Source organism: Cyprinodon variegatus, unplaced genomic scaffold (genome assembly GCF_000732505.1).
Source record: "Cyprinodon variegatus isolate N-32 unplaced genomic scaffold, C_variegatus-1.0 Scaffold267, whole genome shotgun sequence".
NCBI classification, from domain to species: domain Eukaryota; kingdom Metazoa; phylum Chordata; class Actinopteri; order Cyprinodontiformes; family Cyprinodontidae; genus Cyprinodon; species Cyprinodon variegatus.
The window spans coordinates 451125-474980 of record NW_015150720.1 but is presented as its reverse complement, the minus strand read 5'-3'; the positions used below and the strand labels follow the sequence as shown (position 1 = coordinate 474980).

The 23856-nt window shown below is 36.7% G+C and overlaps 1 protein-coding gene across 1 annotated transcript in view; it reads right to left on the bottom strand.

Moving 5' to 3' along the window:
- The window catches only part of LOC107089813 (pro-neuregulin-2, membrane-bound isoform-like), a 111876-nt gene that overhangs the window by 32482 nt on the left and 55538 nt on the right, over window positions 1–23856 (bottom strand). The window contains exons 2-3 of the mRNA XM_015382792.1: window positions 9714–9879; window positions 8604–8722 (exon numbers count right to left, since the gene is read on the bottom strand). Coding sequence (XP_015238278.1) covers window positions 8604–8722; window positions 9714–9879 — 285 coding nt within the window. The remainder of the gene's footprint in view (window positions 1–8603; window positions 8723–9713; window positions 9880–23856) is intronic.

Here is a 23856-nt window from a genome sequence, read left to right as displayed (position 1 = left end):
TGATATACTACACCCTGCTGCAAAGGGCCATGCCGGACTGATTACAGGGTAGAGGTCAGACCACATGGACAACAAATGGTCCCTGGGCGTCTGCACTGGGGGTCGTGGATGAAGCTTACACCAGCCCTCTTTAAACGGTGGCAATTGTTTCAGAGATATGTGGAAGCACATACAATGTTCCACATACCTGAAAGAAAAAGTATGTCTACAGTGTGTTAGCAATTGGACATGGTGTTTATGGTTTCCTTTAGACCCAGTAGAGCGGGATACTCTTCCTTCACAGACTCAGCAAATTATTTTAACCTACATGGAGTAAAAAATGATAGATCTTAAAGAGATAAATTCTTTAAAGGTACTATCAGTAATAATTCCTTTGCTACCCAAAACAGTTGTAATTTCACAGTTTACAGAACTTGCTTCAGTATTAAAATCAGTTAAAAGTAAAGATATTTTCAGAAAGACATCACTTTTGGCTAATTTGATCAATTTGAATGGCTCAAACGAAAATCTTTTGAATTAAAGATGTGTAATATTTGGTTTGTGAACACAAACCATCTACTCTTTGACAGGACACCATCTGAAAGTTAATCTATGAGAACTCTGCTGGTGCAGGGTCCTGCTCCGGGGAGGGTGCAGGTAAGTCTAAAATGTATAAAGAATATACGAGAGCATAAAACATACATCTATGAGTAGAAAACTCCCCAATATAATTCCATGGATGGAGGCACGGGTATATATGAACAAAATGCGGGTATCATAGAGTTACACCATCAATGAAACTTATTTATTTCTTATTTATTAACTCTACATCTTAAAAACTAAATGGATTGAAGAATACCCAGATAACAGTATTTTTTTTAGCAACACAGCAAACCTTCTCACTTCAGCCAATTTACAGCTGTTAATCTGTGAGTTCAGCGTGCATTCAATGTGAGGGCGCGGCAATGATCTTAACTGCCTATGTTATTATAAAGGGCTTTGTGTACATTTTGTCATCAGGGTCGGGTCGCATTTTATTATTTACATCTTTTAAATGTGGATAATTGCGCGTAACGGGTCGGGTCCTGGTTCTGAACTCTATGGATGCGAGCAGTCATGGGTTTTAAAAGGGGGATATTTTTTTGGCAATGAATCCTATCTGAGTTCTGAACTCTATGGGCGACTCTGACTCTGGTGCTCTTCTCCTGAGTTCTTCCAAAGAGTTCTTCCACTAGTAGTTATTTGTGCAACGGTATTAACGGTCTTAAGTAAACAGAAAACAAAAAGCTTTCTGTAAAATTGCTAATTTTTTGAATTGGTACTTTATAATTAGAAACTAATTTGATTGGAACAGTTAAAGGAATTATTACTAAACACTTAATTCATAAACATCCCATTAAAGCTGAAACACAAACAACAAGAAACTTAAGAAATATAACTCTGCAGAACCAACCATTTGCACAGGATAATTATTCACTAACTGGCACTTAATCACTATGCATTTCTCTTCCACTCGTCCAACAGAAAGGAATGAGCAAATTCCCCACACAAGTAAAATCAATCAATGCTATTGGCAAACTCTATCCGCTGGCATAAAGCCACTGCATGCCTTCGAATGCTGAGCGGAGGTTCACTCTAAGGGAAACTGGCATGTTTTTCTTGTCCGAGGCAGAGTCGGTTACATTTGTCTTGTTGCAAAAATATTGTTACAGTGACCAGTTGTAAGGTGTTGTATCAGTGAAAGCGTGTTATATGTTTTTACTAAAACCTTCTGCATCAAATTCAGCTATCGCTTTCTCTTTGGGGATTTTTTTTCTAGGCAACTTGGATGTCATCACCCTTCAGTGTTACTCAGACGTGCTGATAAAAATGTTTTTGCTGCTTTCACTGAGCCAGAAATGTATTATTTTTGTTCTCTAGTATCTTTGCAGAAATCTATGAAAAATATAATTTTCTTTAATAACTAGCAAATATGAAATAAAAATACAGACACATGCAAACAATAATCAGCTCAGCAGCACACAGAGTAAGGAAGTCTGTGTAGTGTGTATAGAAGTGGGCTGTGGTGGCCTGGATTCACCATGTGGTGGAGCTGAGTGCCGGGGTCCCTGAACAGACAGCATGCAGACACAGCCATGTGCTACAATGTACTTCACTCTGAGTACAGTATTACTGTAGATTGATGCTGCATTCAACTTTATGTTTTAGCTTATCATTTTACTTTTGCTGTGCAAGTGACAAAGCAGGTTTTTGGTATTTCCTTTTTGCCCATGCTTTGTGGAAATGTGCATCCCTCTCTGGAAAGAGCCACAGCGTTTCAGCCTAATGCAGACATCAGATACAGCAGAAAGGAGCAAAGGATGAAGCTTGGAAGCACCAACTGCACTGTAACACATCATCCTCCTCTTCATGGTTTTCCTCTTTGCTTTCAGACTCTCTCTCCATTAGTAATATGTATCCTTCTTGGACTCACTAATATCTTTGTCTGTTTTCTGTCATGCATTCCCTCGTTTTACATTTTTCCCCTCCCTTTATCCACGCTCTGTTCTTCTTTTGCTCCCCCTGTCCATCTACATCCTCATCCCCCACCCTCCCACCCCCCATTCCCGCTCTTCCTTACTCGAAGGCACACATACACAGATAATACTGCAGCTACATGCAGCTTTGGCAACATACTGCAGCAGGAAAGCGTTCTCCACTGCAGCCTTTTAACACAACAGCCGGTTCTCTCCTGGCCAAATAGGACAGAAAGTCGCTCATTAAATCAATCATTTTACTGTCAAGCTTTCTATTAAAACAAGCATTTCTTTGATCACATTTTCTTTAATGCCATTTTCCCTAGTACTTCACCCTCATATTTTCTTAATCGCACCAATATTTCTCTTCTAAAAATGCTACAATCACAAACAGATAAGAGAAAATAATAACTATTATAATTTATTTAAAGCAGCAACAGAGATAGGTTTAGACACTATTTGGACATTTTGTCCATAAAGCTGATTTGCTGAAAGTAGAAAAAGTGGCTCTGGATTACAGGGGGGACTTTGACAGCAGCCAAAATTTGATGCCTAAAGAGCTGAGTCATAGCATCTCAACATCTGCAGCTGTTGTGGGATGTTTCCGGCCTTCAGAAGCCAGGGCTTACCTAAAGCTGTCCAAAAAAGATTTTTTTTTTTTTTTTTTTTCAAGAAACAAAAGCTGGCAACTGGCTGAACAAAACCTTCATTGGCCTTTGTTGTCATCAAGTTAATGAAGTACTGAAATGTGTGATGTTACAATGCTTAGCAAAAGTGTTTCCAACTGTGAGTTCATTTCACATCATTGAAGCGATAACAAGCCATTCTTGTAAATCAAAATTTGATGCGATGTGTACTCTATTTAGGGATGGGCAATTTAATGCATTTGCAAGATAATCTTAATCTTCAAATCGCAGCTACCCTCAATTTTGGTCACATTACATTAAATAAAAATAAGACACTGACTTTCTCACTCCAGTCCTTTAGGCGGCAATAGTAGGCTTAAAGTGGATTTTCCACCACGCAGAAAAGAGGAGAGAGTTGTACTGTAGCTGCCAGTGAGCACTTTACTACATAACAGTAACAGTAACATCCTGCCACAGTAGACTCTGGGCAAGCAACAAAAACATCTATATGCTTGTGGTTATTGCAAAAGAAAATCAGAATGAAATTACAATATTAGTTGGAAAAAAACACCATTTAGATTTTTGGCAAAATAGTTCAGCCCTTATATCTATTCAATATTCCCTGGTTGATACGTAGGTTGATTATGGAGAACTTGTTTCTGTCAACTGTATGTCTGTACAGATTATCAATTGGACCTAAAGTTGGACTTTTACTCAGCCAATTATTCACATCAATGCACTAAATACTCTAAACCAGTCAGTTATAATTCCAGCTGCATTTAAAGTTCCATCCTGCAGGAAGGTGACTCTCTGACAGATTTTATATCCATGGTCTCCCTTCCATTAGTTCCATCAATCTTCTTATTAACCTTAACTAACTTCCATGTTTCAGTTAAGGAAATTGGCCGAATATTTATTAATTTTCCCTAGCAACATTATACAATAGGTTATTTCGCTACACTTCAGGGGCACTTTGAATGAGTACCTAAGAAGAGAAATGATATGCTCTGTCGGCTTAAATGCACTGTTGAATGAGAGTCAATTGGTAGAAGTGTTGTTTTAATAATTAAAATTGAATTATTAATAATTAAAATTCATAGTTCATTTAATAATTCATATTACATGTAGCCATGTACATTAAATAAAACTGAAAAACATTGATAATACTTTATATACTTTAAAATTGATAAATATATTATTTATGACTTTTTCCCTCCACATCTAGGGTGGGCAGCACCCGAGTGCCCTGTATAGGCCAGCCCCCGACGGTCCTGTCACACCTTGCAGATTTAGACAGTGTATGCCCAACTTCCCAGAGTGGGCGTTTACATAGAGTATTCATAACCAGTCCAGAACTTATATCCAACGACAGCCTAACTCATGCATAACCCTAGCTGCTGTTTACCGCAAAAAAAAATAAATAAAAAAAAGACAGAATTTAGCGTCATGTCTGCTAGGAAGATTGTTGGTCTTGGCCATGGGCGTGAACGCAGGAAGGATCCTCACACTCACCTTCACGCTCATCCTATGATGTGGATGAAATCCAGAGGAGTACAGACGGTTTCCTCCTGGGAACCCCCGCTGCCAATACGTCATTATACAGTAGCTGTACGTTTGAAACACGTTCAGTGTTCGTCTGGAACACGTCAAATACGTTGATATGTATTGGAGATAAGTTATTGATAAGTTACGCATCAGTTATGCCATGTTACTGGTTACTAGACGCCACGACTTATGAGTAATTTACACTTAACTTATGTCAATGATCAGATAACTTACCTATGACTTACTGTATGCCCCACATATGGCATATGCTGACATATGTTGGGTGCGTACCTGCTGCATGTTGACGTGTGCCAGCGTGTTTCAGCATATTTCAGCGTACTCATTACTCAAAAATGAAATGGACCCATAACATAAAATGGACCCATAACTTATCCAATATATGCCAGCATTTTTGCCAGAATTTTCGTAAGTCAGGCATACGCTGGTCTAAATCGTCAAGGTGTGACAGGCGCTTTAGATCAATAAAATTTGATTGTTTTCTCACTTTTTTTTGTCTCATCTGATTGGTCCATAGATTTGGTCCCATATGGGCGCGTGGCCTCATGGTGTGTGGAAAACTTTTAATGGGACAAATAGCTTTCTTTCAACACTGGTTTTCTTCTTGCCACTCTTCCGTAGAGGCCAGACATTGTGATTAGTAGCTGTCCTACTTAAGTGTGTCCTCCAATTTAAAGTTCTTCAAGATATAGTTCCAGACTTATCTGCTGCCTTGTCTTCTTAATGCTTTTCGTTCATTTATATACTGTGATTACATTACACACAGGTAGACTTCTCTAATTGATAAGAGGAGTTCTGCATGCATTAGGCTTCAGTGGATTTATATTTTGCCAGAGTACAGCAGAGCGGAATAGAAATACAGAGTTTCAGAGGCTTCATGGAGTCATCAATCAAAGCTGTATAAAAGACAAAACATGAGCCTGTCTCAATATTTATGGGTAGTCATAATGTTATGGATTATTAGTGTACGCCTCCTCCGTGAAGTCCTCAAACCCGCCTATAGACATGTCTACCCTGATTCGCCCTGTCTTGCCTTCTCCCCTGAAGCGTGACAGAAATAGGTGTGCTGTTGGACCACAATGGGACGCTTTTTATTAAAGGGTGAACCAACACATCCACACAAACACAACAAAAAAAAAAAACTGTGACACACAACTAGTGATCAGGAGTGCATTAAAGGATGTACAGTAATGCCATTGTTGGAATATCCAAGCATTACTTGAGGAAATGTCAGTGCTGACAGATGAAAAGCATAGGGGTGCTTTTACACAAAGACTTGCATAGATAGTGAGTGAGAATGAAGAAGCATACATTTTTTTTTTTTTTTTACTTTGTTCTAGCATCAGCTCTGTCAGTTGCCAGCCCTTGTTAATGATTCTTTTGCATTACATGGAACCATATCCAGTTTTACTTGTTTTAAATAGTCTGTGCTGCAAGTGAAAACACTGTTCTATATTGCTGCTCAGTCATGTTTTATCCATTATGGCTACTGTGGGAATCAGCCCACATGCTCACTGCTTTGTTATATTAGATTTTCTTTTGCATTTCTGCATCACCAGGATCTTGGCTTGCTGAACACATCATAATTTACAGTTTCATGGACCACCAGTCGTATGCTCTTGAGCTTTCACTTAATATAAAGAAAGGTAGGTGCTACCACCAGGGATTCTCTGACCTCTGAGGGTTCAGAGCACGATTCAACCTATTTTATTTTAATTGCCATTAAGCATGGTTGTTGTGCAGTTACTTACCGTTGTAACATCAACATTTAATAAATGTTAGCACAGCATGTCTTGGTAACATGCATAAATATTTCATTGTTATTAACAAAGAGAAAGATGACTCTGTGTTTGGACAAAGCACAGTGTCGCACTATAGGCATAAAGTAGTCACACGATCCGCTCATAAAATTCAGCTAAAGCTTTTTAGATGTCAGAAAAATAAAAGAGGCAATCTGCAGCCGATTTAGAAACTCATGATGGATGGCTTCTTTTCTAAAAAAAAAAAAAAAATGTTTCCTTTAGATATCAAGCTTACTATGTGTTTCCAAGCACAATGGTTCTTTTCTCTGTCTAAAAAACAGCTGCTACTCTGAGAATGCAGCTCAAGACTAGGACTGCTAACAGTAAACAAAAGCTCTAGATAGGTGGCCATTGCAAATATTAAAGTGAATACAGTACAAGGATGGTGAATGAATCTCAGGAACCCTTTTTTACCTGGGCATCTTTGTAGCAGAGAATCTCAATGGATATCTTTCCTGGTAAAATAAAAATTAGATACAATAAAAATTGTATATTTTTTTGCAGCAGCGTCTGTGTCAAATACCTACAAAAATCAATGGGCTCTCAAAGTCAAAAACTGCACCCTTTGTAACAGTATAAATGATTAAAATACTGTATATGTCTTTGAGATCCTTGTGCAAATACCTCTTCTATAGACTATATCCCATTTTTTCAAAATTTCTTATATTGCAATCAAAAGCTCAAATTTATTTTTAGGGGATTTTCAGTAACAAAAAGATGAAACTAGATGAATGTAAACTCCTGTGTATTGTCCCTGTGGAAGAAGAACATACCCAAAGCATGATGCCACCGCTATTTTCCACAGGGCTAATTTCCCACTACTCATCGCATTTTGATTGTTAGCCAAACAGTTCACCTAAAAAAAGGATGTTCTTCCAGATGCTTGCTCTGTCTGTTATACAAGGGGATTTCTTATGGTATTCTTTTAACAACAGTTCTCTTCCTCTAACTCCTATGCAAAGCTCATATTTGTGGGGTCTGCAAGATTTTCCTGCCAGAGCTCTAAATCTCTGCCGATCCTTCAGAGTAGCTATAAATTTTCTAGTGCTGCAAATGATGAACATATAGTCTTTGTGAGATTTTCAAAGTTGCAGCATTCTTTGAATTCTACTCTGCTTAAAACTTTTGCACAATGATCCCTGAAATGTGTGTTTTGTTACCTGGTTTTCTCTATACTATTTTTCTAGCTAATTATACCTTTGTAGAACTGGTTTATTCTGACACTAAACTATAGTGTGGAGGTTTCAAAGTGCTTGGTCACATTAGAATAAACTGGTTTGAAGCTTGATATATGCCAAACCTTTTAGATTTTCAATTGTAAAAGATTTAGAAACCTTCCCATTTTCCTAAGGCCTGTCACATAAAATCTCATTAAAATACACTAAACTCTGTCGTTATTCATTGATCTCATGGAAAACTTCAAACGGGATGAATATTTTCTAAGATACTGTCGATATTCTGTACTTTTGCTAAAGCTGGAATAAATCTGTTTTCATTTGTTCAAAAGGTTTAATAGACCATCTTTTATGAACCATCTCTATCCAGCATGCTCTTTCTTAAAAAGGAGGAAAAGATCTACAGTATAGGTGAGATTCCAGCTTTGCTCTTTTTCGCTGGGCCTTTACACAAACGTAAAAAGTTCCATAGAGCTGCCGGAACTTTCCCATTCCTCTTGGAGCAAATGCAAACTCACCACCTCACCAAATGGAAGCAGCTGTTATCAAAACTCTTTCATCTGCTACAGTGATTTGCTAAAATCTGTAACACACACATACAGACACCACATCCTACTCAGCTACCCTGTTAGGTTGTAATCTGCACTCTAAGGAGGTTTTTTTAAAGACCTAAATTTGATAAGTTAGTGCTCTTTTGTGAAAAACTCTGATGAATGAAGAACTTTACACCAAATTTAAGGGTTGCTTATTGCCAAGTATATTTCTCCATTCCACAGAATAATGGGCCAGGACCAGTTGTTTTCCATGCGTGTTACTATCCTTACATGCCTGTTTGCAAGCTCTCCGACAGATCTCTCAATTGGCAAGAGAACAGTCACAACAACAACAACAACGCCAGCGCATCTGCGCCACTCCACTCGTTGCTCTGGATTCAGTACTCACTGCTTTGGACGTTAACGGTGCCAGTGGAGTTGTCCTTCCCCAGAGGGTTCTCCACCACACAAGTGTAATTCCCAGAATCCCCCGGTTTCGCTTTCTTGATCAGGACTTTGGAGGATTTCCTGTGGGTGACAACACTCACACAGCTGAGTCAGGGGAATCAGTACAGAGGAAAAAACAAAACAAATAATGGAAACGAACAAGTGGGAACATGGAGAGACAAAGAGGCAGACAACAGGCCAAGTACCATCATGGTATAAACTCATCTCTGATAAATCAGAGCGTCTTAATTGCCTTGCATATTTCTTTTCTGCTTAACCTACTTATATTGCTACAATCAACAAAGGCTTTCATTTCATTGACAATATAAGCTTTTATTTGGGGTATTTTCTCCTCAAAAGTGAGTCTGTTTGACTTTAGCTCACTGTCAGCCACATTGTCAATAAAGCAAAATTACAGGATTTAAACTTGATGAAAAGATGTCTTTCTTTCTTTCTTTCTTTCTTTCTTTCTTTCTTTCTTTCTTTCTTTCTTTCTTTCTTTCTTTCTTTCTTTCTTTCTTTCTTTCTTTCTATATACTAACTGCTTTAAGCTTTTTATCTTAGTTATATAAACTACTAAAAAGATGCTGACAATAGCAAAATTGCATAGGCTTGACACCAATGTGGTGAAATTCTCCAAAGGCTATCTAAACTAAAAATTCTGCTTTCACTCTGACTTCGACTCACTGTAAAACCTCTTTAAATGGATAATTCAGGATTTTTATAAGTAAGGCTGTGTTTCAAAGCTAAAGAGTCCACCAAGTAATATTCTTCTGGTAGTGAATAACTGACTTGCTTTGTGTCCTTCACTTTATATAACGGCATTTAATTGAGTATAGAGCATTAAGATAACACCTTGTCAAGAAAAACAACATCCGAAAAATGCTATAAACTTTGCTAAATTTGAAAGACCTCAAAACAAGCCTGCATGGTGTATCACCATAAAATTGTGGTATTTCCTTGGTCTAAAAAAAACCTAAAACTGACAGATTAAACATTTTTGGCTTCTATGTTTCTTTTAATTTTAAACTGGTTGTGTTTGGGTTATAGGGACAATTCACATTGTACTTACTTGTTGCGGGGGGTTTTAATTTTTTTTTTTTCAAGCTCGCTGCCATCTTTGAACCATCTGTAGGAAGGGTCAGGGTTGCCTGTGGCCTCACACTTCACCGTAAGCCTGCTTCCCTCACTCACGATTATCGGATTCTTGATTGGTTTTAACTTTGGAGCAGCAGCTACTGTAAGAGGGAATAAGGAGAAAGAAGCAAACAAAATAAAGTCAGTGTTAATGCACAATCACTAAATAAGAAGCAAACCTGTTTTTGGCCTATGCTTCACGGTGTTCTACAGGAGGGAAAAGGGAGGAGAAACGGGAGCTGAGCCAATAAGCCCTCTTAATAGAGCGAGCCAACTGCTCTCTCAGGTGACCTCCAGATGTGGTCACTGGAGACATCATCAACTTTGCCTTGGACTAATAAACATGCTCATATTCACTCTGGCTTTGCTGCTACAAAAACACCTGCGGCAGTTTTTAACAAACATCCACCAGCTGAGGAAGAAAATGCGAAACCACAACAATCAAGCCCAATTAAAGTCAATCTGGAAATAAGAAAAGTTACGATACTGTAAAACTAGCTTGCTGTGTTTGCGAGGGGAATAAGAAAACATATTAAATCATAATACTTAAACTGTGCTTTCATTCTGTGACACCCACATTTATATACATACTCTACTCTGTGAATCATAGATAGATAAAAAGAACACACATTTAGTAGAAAGAAAAATGTCTACTGAAAGCTACAAACATATTTAGAAGAAGCAAGAAAAGGGGTGAGTAGGGGTCAGCCAGCGGATGGCTAAAACACACATCCTCCATTGCCTCCACTAACCATGAGTAGGATTCATGATTTCATGCACAATCTACACTGAGCTGTCCTGTAAATTACAGCAGCTCGCTGTTACCTCCAGAGGACGACACATGAATGAAGATGAACAAAGCATGACAGGCGAAGTGAAGTTCATACAGGTAATGACTCCAACTGGGCTCTGAAATAGCATTGCACCAAATGTATCCCCTCTTGTCCTATTTTTTTTAGGAGACTGTCCTACTTCACTGACCTATTAAAAAGAAGACATGTCTGCACAGACCAAAGTAAAATCCAGTGATGATGCAGTTTTTAAGACTTTTGCTGGATTTAGGTTGACAGTTGTGATGGATTTGGGGTTATGTTCAGCTATCATTGACAGAGGTATTCAGACACTTCTTTCCTCTGTCAGAGAGGGTTTTAAACTCATAAGTGAGTTATGACAAAATAGCCATTATGATAATCTTCTCCAGAATTTTAAGGGATCATTGTTTGAGAAGAGGTCACATACCTGTGAGATCTTTACAAATGTTGGGAACTCTTAGCATGATGAGCTATGTGCCTTCCAAAAGTATTCATCTGAATATTTCTGCATGTTATAACCACAAAAAAGCTAAACTACATATGTTAGGTTACATACCAACACAAAGTTGAAGAAATTACAGCTGCAGTTCAATAGGGGTATGTCTCTAATAGCTTAGAGGGGGAATTAAGCTTATTTATGGTGAAATCAGAAAAGGAGGTCATCCCTAAGCATAATTTCTTCATATAACCTGAGAACTGACTTTTTTCCTTAAAACTGACAACAGTTTTCCTAATATCTCAGAACTAACAAAATTTTCTTAAGGACTGACAAATATTTTCCTTAGAAATAACATTGTGTTTCCTTTTACCTGAGAGCTAACAATGTTTCGCCTAAGAATTAACAACTGTTTTCCGGAATACTGAGGATGTCCTAAAATGCAGTCATTTTGTTTCCAGATTAGTATTACCACAGCAGGCAAGGCCACCATATTTAATGAGGTAATGTTCACCTTGATAAGCAGGATTTATGTTACACAATATTTTACATGCAAACCAAATATTTCAGTTTTGATCTTATCAGTCTTGTTTTAAAAGACTAATAAAGAGGATTATTTAGTTGTGAAATAAAAGGAAAAAATCACCCATTTAAATTCCAAAATAAATATTTGAAAAGTGGAGCACTTTTATTCTAGCTTTGTAAAACTCGGTTTCCCTACAATTGCAAGTGCATGTTCTTTTGGGTTTGGTTTTTCTGTATTAGCTCAATCCATCTCAGTCCAACCTTAACTAGCTTCCCTGTCTCTTCCAAGGAAAACCATTCCCATAGAATGAAGCAACCACAAGCTGATTTTACTATGTAGGCGGTGTGTTCATGGTGATGTACAGTGTTACGTTTCCGCCACACCTAGCATTTACTGAATGCATTTCCTATCACCATTTCTGAAGGTAACTGGCTCTGCTAGATTTTATTTAACAGCATCACAGTAAAATAACATTATTGGACACATCATTATCTTTAAAATTGTATATTATTCTATTTCCGCTTCTAAACTACTATCTGTTTTGTGTCGGTCACAATAGTAATTACCTCACATTATGTGGTTATACCAAAAATTCAGATGTATAGAAGTTACAGAAGAACAAACTTTTGCAAAGATGTGAATAAGTTTCTAATTATGTCTCATATCTCCAATTTAAAACTGATATTCATGAGAGATAATCTCTTGCTTGTAGTACCAGGAAACACAACCACATTATCCCTGTCAATGCAAATAACATGGTCATCTAATATATACCCCAGCCAAATTTGAAAATTCATATATATTAGATTTTAAAATGCGAAGCAGCGTGAGTATATCTACACAAACCTCATATTTTCCTCAGCATAAAACATCCTTTTTAAAATAGATTTTGCAAAGCAAATGACAAAAGGTAATTCCAAAATAGCTCAGAGATCTATTGAAACATCACCATTTTTAGATCTATGACTGTCACTTTGCTGCTAAAATTATCCTGTTTTCATTTAGAGAAGGATCTTTTATCTGCGAAGAGCATGCAGCTGGAGAACCTGGCTGATATTTGCAGCATTGGGAAAACAAAGACAAACAATCTAACGAGGCAGGGAAAAGACAAGATGTACTTTTGTAATGTAACACTTTGAAACTTTAATGAGCTTTTGGTCTCAAGATAGATATTGGTAGCGTAATTGCTTGAGGAATTGCTTGAAGTTTTTCAGGTCCCAAGAGCCTGGATATATAAAATTCCGATTTATTCAGCACAGCATAACTGCAGGTCTGTTAAAAGTCATAACACTATAAAGGCCGGACATATACGACATATTGCCATTTGACATCGACTCTGCAAGTGCTTCGGGTTTATTAATAGCCAGAAGCAAGGACTAATACTGAGCCATAAACATTTTCTGCTGTTTAACAATTTAATGCTCTAAAGGAGTTGATGTTAAACAGTGCTCAGTGTTCTGTGGTCTTCCCTGCTGACCTGCCTAATTTTCACATTGCTCCTACTAAAGGAATTTCCCATCACTATATTAGTTGTACTGTAAAGGCTGTGTAATAGTATCTGCAAGTGTCTAGTGTTTGGTGAACACTATCAGACAGTGTCACGGACTTTCTTTTGGGTGTAATCAGAAAATGATTACCTTCTGCTTCTCTACCGATTTAAAACATACAAAGCAGAACATTCTTCATGCTTGTGTGAACCTATAGTCCAAAGTCAAAGGAACTGAACTTCTGCTTATGATTACTACTTGCACTTAACTCTGGCAGACTAAGGCTGTGCACACTGCCTGAGGAAAGCCTTGTCAGTCATAGTCTGAGAGATATAAGACTGAGGTTGCACCACCTATACAAAACAACGTAATAGTTAACAAAGATTTGTCCTTGGCTAAAGAAGTAAGACAAACACATGATTCTACTTCTCATCAGGCCAATGCGCCACATGTACAGGAGTGTCTGCTTCATCTGTTGATTTTTTAGATATTCATCGGTATCATTAAACCATGGAAAGGTTGGCCTATTTGTATATATAAAGCAAATAAGACAATTTTTCTTTTTCTAAGTAAAGGTTGGGGAAGTTAGTTGTAACAATTCTCTTAAAAATAGTAAAAAGATATTTTTAGAATTTGTAGAAAAGTGAATAAACCCTAATACTAAACAAATGATGAAGGATAAAGAAGAAATCAGACATTATTATCTCCGCCAAGGAGGTTATGATTTTAGGAGTTTGTGTTTGTACAGTACGTCTTTCTGTCTGTGTAAAGGATAACTTGAAAGGTCATGGACAAATATGAACACATTTTTTATCAGAAGAGTTCCTCATGCAAATGAACAATCCATTAAAATGTTTTTGATGCTCCAGATCATCGTCTGGATACAGGATTTTTTTTTTTACATTGTGATGCAGGGATATTTGGCAACCCCGCCTCTTGCCCGTAGACAGCTGGAGATAGGCACCAGCACCCCTCGCGACCCGGCTTGGGATTAAGCGTGTCAGAAAATGGATGGATGGATATTTGGCAGAACAAGCAATTCCACACTATACCAGAGGGTGGCAGCAGTGACTATTGAGTTCCTCAGCATCACACTCAAAAAGTCCAGAAATATTTTACTGCAGACAAAAACACAACAAAATTGAGTTTGGTTTGTTTGCAGGATCAATAGAAAAGTATGAACGGATTTTATGGAAATGTTTTACCAGAGGTGCACCCCATGCCAAGGATGAATTAATTTAAATTTGGTAATGATCCAGATTATGTGGGAGTTTTAGCTCTAGGTTTAAGACCCAATTTGCTGCTTAGCGGAGGTTTGCGCTGTTCAAGTGCTATTATAGTTGCAATTCATTTGGTCAGTTTTACTGAACTTAACCAGGAAATACTGATGACCATTACCTGATCTAAAACATCTTTGCAAGATAGCCTAAGGGCTTCTTTCATGCTATTTCCTGTCTTGCAGTGCAAAATAGATACTACTAAAGAATACATGTTATGCAGCTCCACTCAAACACATTTTATGAAACATCGAGTCATGTGAGGTTTTTCATATATGACTGACCAAGTTGATTTCAGCTTTCTCCTACTGTGAATTGTACATGTGTAATTAGGAACAAGGGTGTGGGTGGGGGTGTTCTACCCAATAGAGAAAGTGTGTTTTATTTTTGGCAGGAGGGTTCCTCTCTTCATGAATTTCTTTATTCATCTTTAATAGGATTAACAGACCAATCTTGACATTTCAAACCTGTATAGCTAACTAGCTTAGCTATTTGACATAGTCTTGTAGAATGATGACATCACTGAAATGCAAAACATATACATAACAGTGTGACAAGGATGTAGATCTTTCTCAACCTGACAGAATTTGTTTCCCAACACCAAATTTATATTGTGTCAATGCTGCTAGCTGTATTTACAGCTGTTTGCCTAAAAAAAATATATACACTTAATAACAGTGTCTTGTTCAGGACTTCAATAAAAAAAAGGCTAAGATAGCATGACAACATTTGCTTTTATTCAAGTTTTATTACTTTCAATTGGTAGAACTACATAAAATGTGGTCACCTATCTGACCAGCTGTTGGCCTGGTACCAAGGATCACTGATACAACCTCATGAACCTCACTTTAAATTGTGCAGAATATTATTTTATTTAAATAAGCTAAAATAGACATAAGTAGAGTTGAACTACTGATGAAAATAAGTGTTAAAAGTAAACAAGTAGTTCTTTTTCATACCCTCTATGGAAAAATGGTGCAGGAGATATTATAAACCATGGCCTTAACAACAGCCTGTTTCTCTCTTTTTGAAGCACAGGGGCAGCTGTGGACATGGGCTATAAAAACCCAATTTGAGAATAGAAGCCTATCTGGCGTGTCAACAGCTCATGCCTCGGGTAACAGTTGGAGATTTCAGCCCACATAGCTGTTCGAAAACAAAGTTATTTGATATATTAACAATGCCTCTCCCTTATTATCGAGTTAACATTTCTCTTTCATTTCCAGGAGCTTAGGAAAGGCATCTAAAGCATGCCTTTGTGTTTTTTTCCCCCCTTTTTTCCAGGCAAAGTTTCCCTGATTACAACGGTGTTATGTCACCTCGCTGCACGTTGTCAAAAGATAAACCCCACAGCAGTGAAGCCATGATATGCTGTTTGCATGTGGAAATGCTCCTCAGATACCACACAATAGTTACTGTAACACCACATCTGTTCAAACAGATCACTTTAACAGCACCCAGCCAAATGTGCTTTTACAAAATGACAACCTTGTATATTCTTGGGATTGCTATTCTTACTTTGCCCTCCATCCTAGCCAAAATTACTATCAGTTTTTTTATGTGTGGGCTAAAGACTAAAACTAAATTCTAAATTTTGAAATAAGAAATTAATTAATGGCTTCATTGTCAGTAAATATGTTAGAATTTTAACTTTTTTGATTTAGCAGATAAGCGCAACAAATCAACAAACTCGCTTACTCCTAAAGCACGTCAAACCCATTTTTAGTTTGGTGAGTTTTTGTTCAGTTGATAGGTAGCTAGTTATATGTCCTTAAGTTTTAGCTGTGTGTCAGGAGCAGCTTTGTCTATTCTTACATTATTAGTATACACAATCTTCTTTTCCTAATATGTTTCATCTTAAGGCTGATTTATACTCAGAAACCAGGTCGTCTGCTGTGTTTCGCAGTGTCACCGCACCTTTCGCAGACACTCTGGTGCACCTCTCCAAAATTGTAAGTCACCACAGACAATGCCGCAGACAGGAGGCATCTGATTGGTCAAATCTACATCCGCTCTACACTATGTGTATTTCCTGTTTGGTACCTTACTGACTTGTTTTGTTTGTATGACCGCAATTGTGGAAAACGACGCGTGAAGATGGACCAGCTAGAAGAGCGAGGTGCGCAAGAATGCTGGGACACTTTTTCCACCTGGATTCCCGCTCTTTTTCGCTCTCATGTCCCTCCGTTGTTGCACAAACTTGCCCCCACTTCCTCACCGCCTTGGCCGTATCTAGACCCTCAGTTAATTAGTGATTGTCCCTATTGCATTGCTGCATAGAATAACATAGTGCAAACAACGCTTCAAAATTGGGCATAAATCAAAAATATCTGCGACAAGTTCACTGCTGCACACTGCTGTGGAAGTATAACCAGCCCAGTCTTTTATGAGGACAATCCTAGGTTTTCAAAAACGACGCTAACTAAATTTGTATTTCAGGCTGAAGGAAAAATTATAAGCTTTCTATTGTTGCTTCAAACTGGAGGTTTGGTTTATTTTTGTCATCTGTCCTGTGTCCAATACCTAAGCCCTCATCCAAAAAAGGCATCACCCGATGAAATCGGATTAAGCCAACAGGAAAAGCAGAATAACAAATCTTCTTCAAATTGTCATGTAGATTGGAAAAGAGTAGAAACATATCTGTTTACAACAAGCCGTTTGAAGCCAAAATCTTGAGTTTCATGTTGGTCCATGTTTTATTGCAGCAGCCCATTTCACTCACTGAATTTCAAATAACATCAATTAATGTGTTGTTTACAAAGATCCCCAGTATTCTAAACATGTTGACCAAACTTCAGCTGGTAATGATTATGGTAACTGGATGTTTTCAGTGGATAAACATCTTTGTTTAATGAAGTTTGCAAATGCAATGCCTATTCTAAAGTGCTGACACCTATAAAATGGATTAGAACAGCACAGAATAGTGACAGAAAAAGGGAAACATGCAGACACACAAAAATATGGAAGCAAAAAATAATAATAGACTGTATAGAAAGAGGACATTTATGGTTTAGGAAAAAAAATACTGCACCGTTTTTAAGATTAGCATACTAAGACTGAAGAAATGTACAAGTAAACATTTTAACATGTAACCCATTTTATCGTATCTAAAATTAGCTTTCCTTCTTTAATTAAAACTTCACAAGATTAAAATGTCCAAATATGATACTAACTTCACTTGTAATATATATTTCCTACCGACACCATAAAGAATGACCACACTGTTAACACTGCTTCTATGCTTCCATTAAACACCTCGTAACCCTGCGCTGCATCCCTATACCATATGCTCAGCCCCTAAAATGCATAGGCCTACACAGACAACAACATTGGGAAAAAAATGGGGATTAATATTAGCTCAGTTTTAAAGCATCTAATGTCACCTGATGCTGCTGTTTACACTAGTATATTTTGCCTAAATCAAGAAGTCAGTGTGAGACTCCTACTGGACAGAACAACCGAATAGGTAAGCGTGGATGTTTTTGGACAGGAAGGAAGGAAACAGTTGCAACCAGAGAAAACACACACAGGAAAGGAGACATTATGCAAATGCAACAATAAAATGCCTGGTAAAAATTAAAACAAAAGATGCTCCTGCTAAGTGAACCGATGGTAACAACCCAGTAGCTTACAAATCTTTAGATAACACTAACTGGTAGGAAAACTAACTATCCTTTTAAGATTTAAAGCAAATCCTGACTTTTTTGTTAACTGACTGCAAATTCGATCTTGATATGGCAGAAATTTCAAAGGTTGCATTTGGATGCTCGGAAAACAAATTTGAAATGTGACAGACAACTGGATGATTATTTTTTCCAGACATGAGCTACCTTAAACATAACCAACCAAAACAGCTGAAATCAAAGCCATAGAAAATATATAATCAGGCATGGGCAGTTACTGGTATCAAGGTTTTCTAATGCTATGGTTTAAAAACCTTCAAATGCTATGCTGTTTCTACAGCAGATGTTGCTCTACAGTGCACCAAGTTGTGCTACAATATACTCTCCCAGCTTGTAAAAAATAAATAAAAAGCTAGTAACCATTTGGCACATACTTAATTTTACTAGTTGTGACTGAAATAAAACTTAATTAATGTTTTTTTTTATATATTGTTAAAAGTACTTTAAATAAAACTGTCATCACCCTCATATTTGATCATATTTGTGAGGAAAATCAATATTATTTTAAAAGCAGACATGTAACACCTGCAGAGTTTTTTCTAAAAGAAAAATAAATCATGAACATCTTAACCTCGCAAAATTGAAAATGTAAATGAACGGCATTTATGTTTTCAATTTTGCAAGTTGAAGTTGTTCTTCTATTGTGTTTTAACGTGATACGTTTATAATCCTTTACCAGCAACAGTGTGATTACAATTAATGATGAATCAAGCCATTGCTGACTTCTTTGGTTCTGTTGACTTTATTCAGGCCTAAATCCAACCAAAAACAGATGTTATACGAATTATGAGGCAACAGGAAGATAATGAATAGGCCTTGAGCCTCTAACAGTCATTTAATATGTGTGTTTAATGGATGTGAGTTTCTCATGTATAACAGCTTTGAAAAGATTTCCCCGTTTTGTGCTTCTGACTAAATAAACACATTGAAACGGAATTTCTAAACATAAGTCAAAATGTGTCTGAGATTTTATTGTAAAGGCATGTAAAATTACTAGATGAGCTGTTCTTTGTTTGAATACCATCCATGTGAGGAGTATTACTATTAAATCTCCCCTGTATTAGCTGAAAACAATCCCCACTGCCTACATTGACTTGTTGCTGAATAATTCAAACAACACCATCATGACTAAAGACATGCAATTGGTATTACTACACGATAAAAGGCAACAAGCACAAAATGAACAGCCAGCTCCTCATTTCCTTGAGTAATTATTGCAATCCCTTGCTACACACGCAAACCCATCCACACAGAAAGGAACTTGTTGTGTTTTGTCTTGACATATGATTAGTGGGAGGTGCAAGTTTGTGAATTATAACTTCACCAACAGCAGCAGCGTATTTATATAGGTCAGGCACTGTAAAGATATCCAGTTACAGTTTGTGTTTAGTCTTTTCTTCTGCCAAGATGCATTTTTTTCCACTGGTAGTAATAATTTTTTTGGAAGAAAGGTCGATATTTATAAGAGCTATTTAATGTTTTCAATTTCTCAAAAAACTACTAGCTTCCAGCAACATTAAAAGCAGTTAAAGCAGATAGGTGAGAGTAAACCAGCAGATGCAGACTAGCATAAATCACCACTTTTTTGTTCAAAGATGTCATTTTGAATGAAAAGGCACTTATTTGGAGAAACACCTGCTGAGAAGGGGATCTCCTTTAAAGTGAATAACAAAAAACGACACAAGACAAAATGGTCACCCCTACAGTCCCATGACCTCTGTGATCACTGACTGATGGCTTCAGCAGATTGCTCCTGTTTACATGCAATTATGGTTCGACACACCTAATTCAGATAGGCACGTGTACACATGCACACACTCACACAGCACATTGTATAACATCAAATTATGTTGTGTTTTTTTATATTTATGCGAAAAGTCATGCTGAAATAAAATCGTCAGTAAATCACAGACCTATATAGATGTGGTTTGCGAAAAGGAAAGTTATCACTTGTATATATTGTAGTAAACAGATCATATTTAGGTTTCTATTTTTTTTTTTAAATACAACTTTGTTAGTTAGTTTTGGTTTAATTGAAAGTTAGCTAATGCGAACTAAGTCAGTAAATCAAACAAAACAGGTTTTATTTCACACAAATATCTTTATTTTTAATCTGCTTTTTTTTTTTTTTTACCAGTGGTCACTAATGTTGTAAAAACATGGGATCCTAATTTATTCTACAGCTAAAATGGGCTAAATGTAGTTGTTAAAAAGCCAGTAAATATTCCAAACAATCTTCCTGACATTCTCTGGAGATCTGAAGTACAACCGGTTTCAGCTGATTTAGCCTGACTCAGGAACTTAAAGATAAACAACAACAAAACCACTCAAGCTAAGTGCACTCTTGTTGATTCCTGATCCACTTGCCCCTTCACCAAGTAGTACCCTTTTACATCTATGTTGTTGTGTCACCCCTTCTTTTATTGTCTTTTGATTTGACTTTTGCATTGTATTTGCTCATTAAGAAACCAAACAACTTCTGAGAATATTACACTGGCTGTTTTTCAGTTTCTGTCTTGTTATCTCAGGATAAGTACTTTTGTGGATCATTATGTTGCATAAAAAAATAAAATAAAAAGAATTAGAAGGTTCCGACATTCGACCCTCCCTGCTAAATTTGCTTTAGTCTTTTTTCATGTTTTCTAGAAGTTATGCTGGATTTTGTCCTACACTATCCTCTTTAGCCAGCTTTACCTTAAATAAGGGGATTCAATTGTTTACTAAACTCATTCTTAATGTTGTTTTGAAGCTTAAACTTCTTAAAAAAGAATACAAATAGCTAAAGCCGGGAATGGGAGTTGTTTAAACTCTCTTAAGTAAAATGTTTACTTTGTAAAACGGTAAATTGCCTCTACTTATACAGAGCTTTAGTCCAAGGACTCTATAGTCCTTTAGACTACATTCAGTTATTCACCCTTTAACACGCTGATGGTGGTCAGCTACATTGTAGCCACAGCTGCCCAGGGGCAGACTGACAAAGGAGAGGCTGCCATAAAATTAGCAGCATCAGACTGTCTGACTACCAACACCATGGAGGGTTACGTGTTTTGCCTAGGGACACACTAACTGAGATGGATGGAGAGGGCCTTGAACTGGCTATCTACAGGGCAAACCCCAGGCTCATGAGCCACCATAGCTCCAAGACTGAAGGGTATGTGCAACGGTGTTATATGTTTTAAAAACATTTTTTTGAACTAAAGGCAATAAATGGGTTGCAAATTAGTTATCAATAATTGAAATAAGTCAAGAGGGTCAAGTTTATACATCTTTTCACATGTTCTGACTCTATGCAGGTTATAAGCATAGATCATCTTTATTATGGTCAGGGGAAAAAATATATAAACGAACATTACAGTCTGATTTTTTTGGGGGTAATTTAACACAATATAAAAGATATTTACAGCAGATTATGTGTAGAATGAAAAAATGTCAGTTTTCCAAACAACCAAGTGTCAGTACCAAACAGGCAACAGTAAGGTAACCATTTTTTATCCCATGTAATTTTTGTAGGAAGTCCCAGAAACAGCTAAATTCTGACACAAAGTATAAAAAAAACAAAAAAACAATTATAAGCATACTCTAATTTCATTTATATATCACTTACACATTATCCCTGATTTTGAACATTAACATACTTTATTTAAAACAACCTTATGATACATTTTATCCCAGAAGCCATTCATCACATTTGAGTAATATGTATGGTACCTACTTTGCATATTAATCACATGTTACATGAAGTTAAGTTGATTTATGGTCCTCTAATATCTGTAGTTTCTGATCACTTCTGTTTCCCGTAATATTTAAAGTAATTTGCCAAATCATGCTTTACCACCATGGCTTCTATGTGGTAATTAGATTCAAAGAAGGAGATCTGTTTTATCTTTGGCTCTCTTTTGCATACTAGAAGCTGGAAGTTCTGATTAAATAAAACCAAAATCCAACAGTCAAATATCCTTTATGAAAATAATTCCCTGAAATAATACCACAAATTAGCTACAGGGAGAACAAGTTTCTGGAATATGATTAAACCCAAATACTGTAACTGAATGTGATGGCAGTCTTTTGTATAATTTTTTGTTTTGTATAGTTTTTTGTTATTGTGTTTTTTATTTTTTTATTGTTTAAGTAATAAGTATGAAAAAAATTAATAAAAACCTTGATCAATTTTAATATTTTTCAAGCAACCATTTCCAATAACTTTGATGACTAATTTGTTCATCAGCTAACTACAAAGATATTCCTCTGGAGTATCTTCTTTAGTCTGAAAATGACAGTGTCAGTTTATTGGGCTGTGAGTGAACACAAACAATATTGTTTCATATACTGAGCTCAAGCAATTGAGATTATTATATTTTTCTTAAACTGTAGAAATTTACAGAAAAGGCAGAAAATAATACAGAAAGGCACATAGTATGAATGAGTCAAACGTCTGAAGGTGACATCCTAAACCAGCTGCTACTATACATGTATATCATAAGCTTTATAACTTATATTAAAGAACAGCAATGTGGTACTGTAAAGACAGGGCCATGGTTATAAATCGATTAACACGTGGTTGCATGAAGGTTTCAGTTATTATTAAACAGCTCAAATCATATGGTAACAAGCATTGGTTTTAAAACTGATTAGATAAGTTAAACAAATTATTTTAAGGTAACCAAAATAAAATAATTATGCAAGATACTAGAAGACCAAACTGAGCGCAAATGTGTTTTAGTGTTCTTCAGTTGAATAATTACTGATCTATCACTGGAGAAATTTTACCTCTGTATTTAAGCCATCCCCTTGGGGAGCAGTGGGGTGCCATTGTGCGGGGCCCGGGGAGCAGTGTGTGGTTAAGGGTCTTGCTCAGAGACTCAGACTGGCAGTCTGTGGGAGTGGGGCTCGAACTCAGAACCTCAGGATTCCAAGCTCTATGCCCTAACCACTAAGCCGCCACTCCCCACCCTCTGCCACATGGCCAACTGACTTCCAACTTTTCCTCAATGAGTAAAGTAAAAACTGAAGCCTAATAAAATCATAAGTGACAAGATGCACAGAAGCCGAAACAACAGGAACAAGAAGAATCCATACCGATGCCTATATCATACCTCGACACGAACCCATCACAATGCATTCAGTAAAACAGAATTATTTGTGTACGTGCTTATGAAAGATGAACTTTTCCACAAAGTTTCTATAATGCCCCTACTGTCCATGCAATCAACATTATGCCGATGTCTTGTGAAGCAACACCATTGAGCTTATCTAGGGTTTGAATCATTGAAGAAACTGACATATACATTAGTAACACTTTAAGAAACTTATCCATTTTGAAAAAAGTTCACTTTAGAGACATAAATAAGCAAATAGAGGTTTCATTTTTCTTTTTCCTTTTATACCATTCCCCCTAGCAATAGGCCCCTAAACACAGACCTAAGGCTGTTTTGTCAAGTACTTGTTGTTTACATCATAACATATCTTAAAAAGAAAAAGCTGCCATAAAGCCAACAATGATTCTCGGCTTCAATATAAATTAAGCAAAATAATATATATATATATATATATATATATGTATATATATAAGAGAAAAATATAATTTAGAGCATAAAATCACTACGTTTTCTAAGACTAGAATATAATAATGATAATTCACTATGAAAAAAAGGATAATTAAAGATCTAACAGACATATGAAAGGGAAAAAAGGTGGTTTGAGTGAAAAACATCTCATTTAATCTTGAGGTTTATCTGTTGGAGGCTGACGGGGTGACATCACCAGGTACATAATGTCTATCAAGATGAAGCTTCAAAGAGACGGTATCTGATCAAGTGAGGAATGACACATATAACAACTACGGCAATAATCAAGCTAT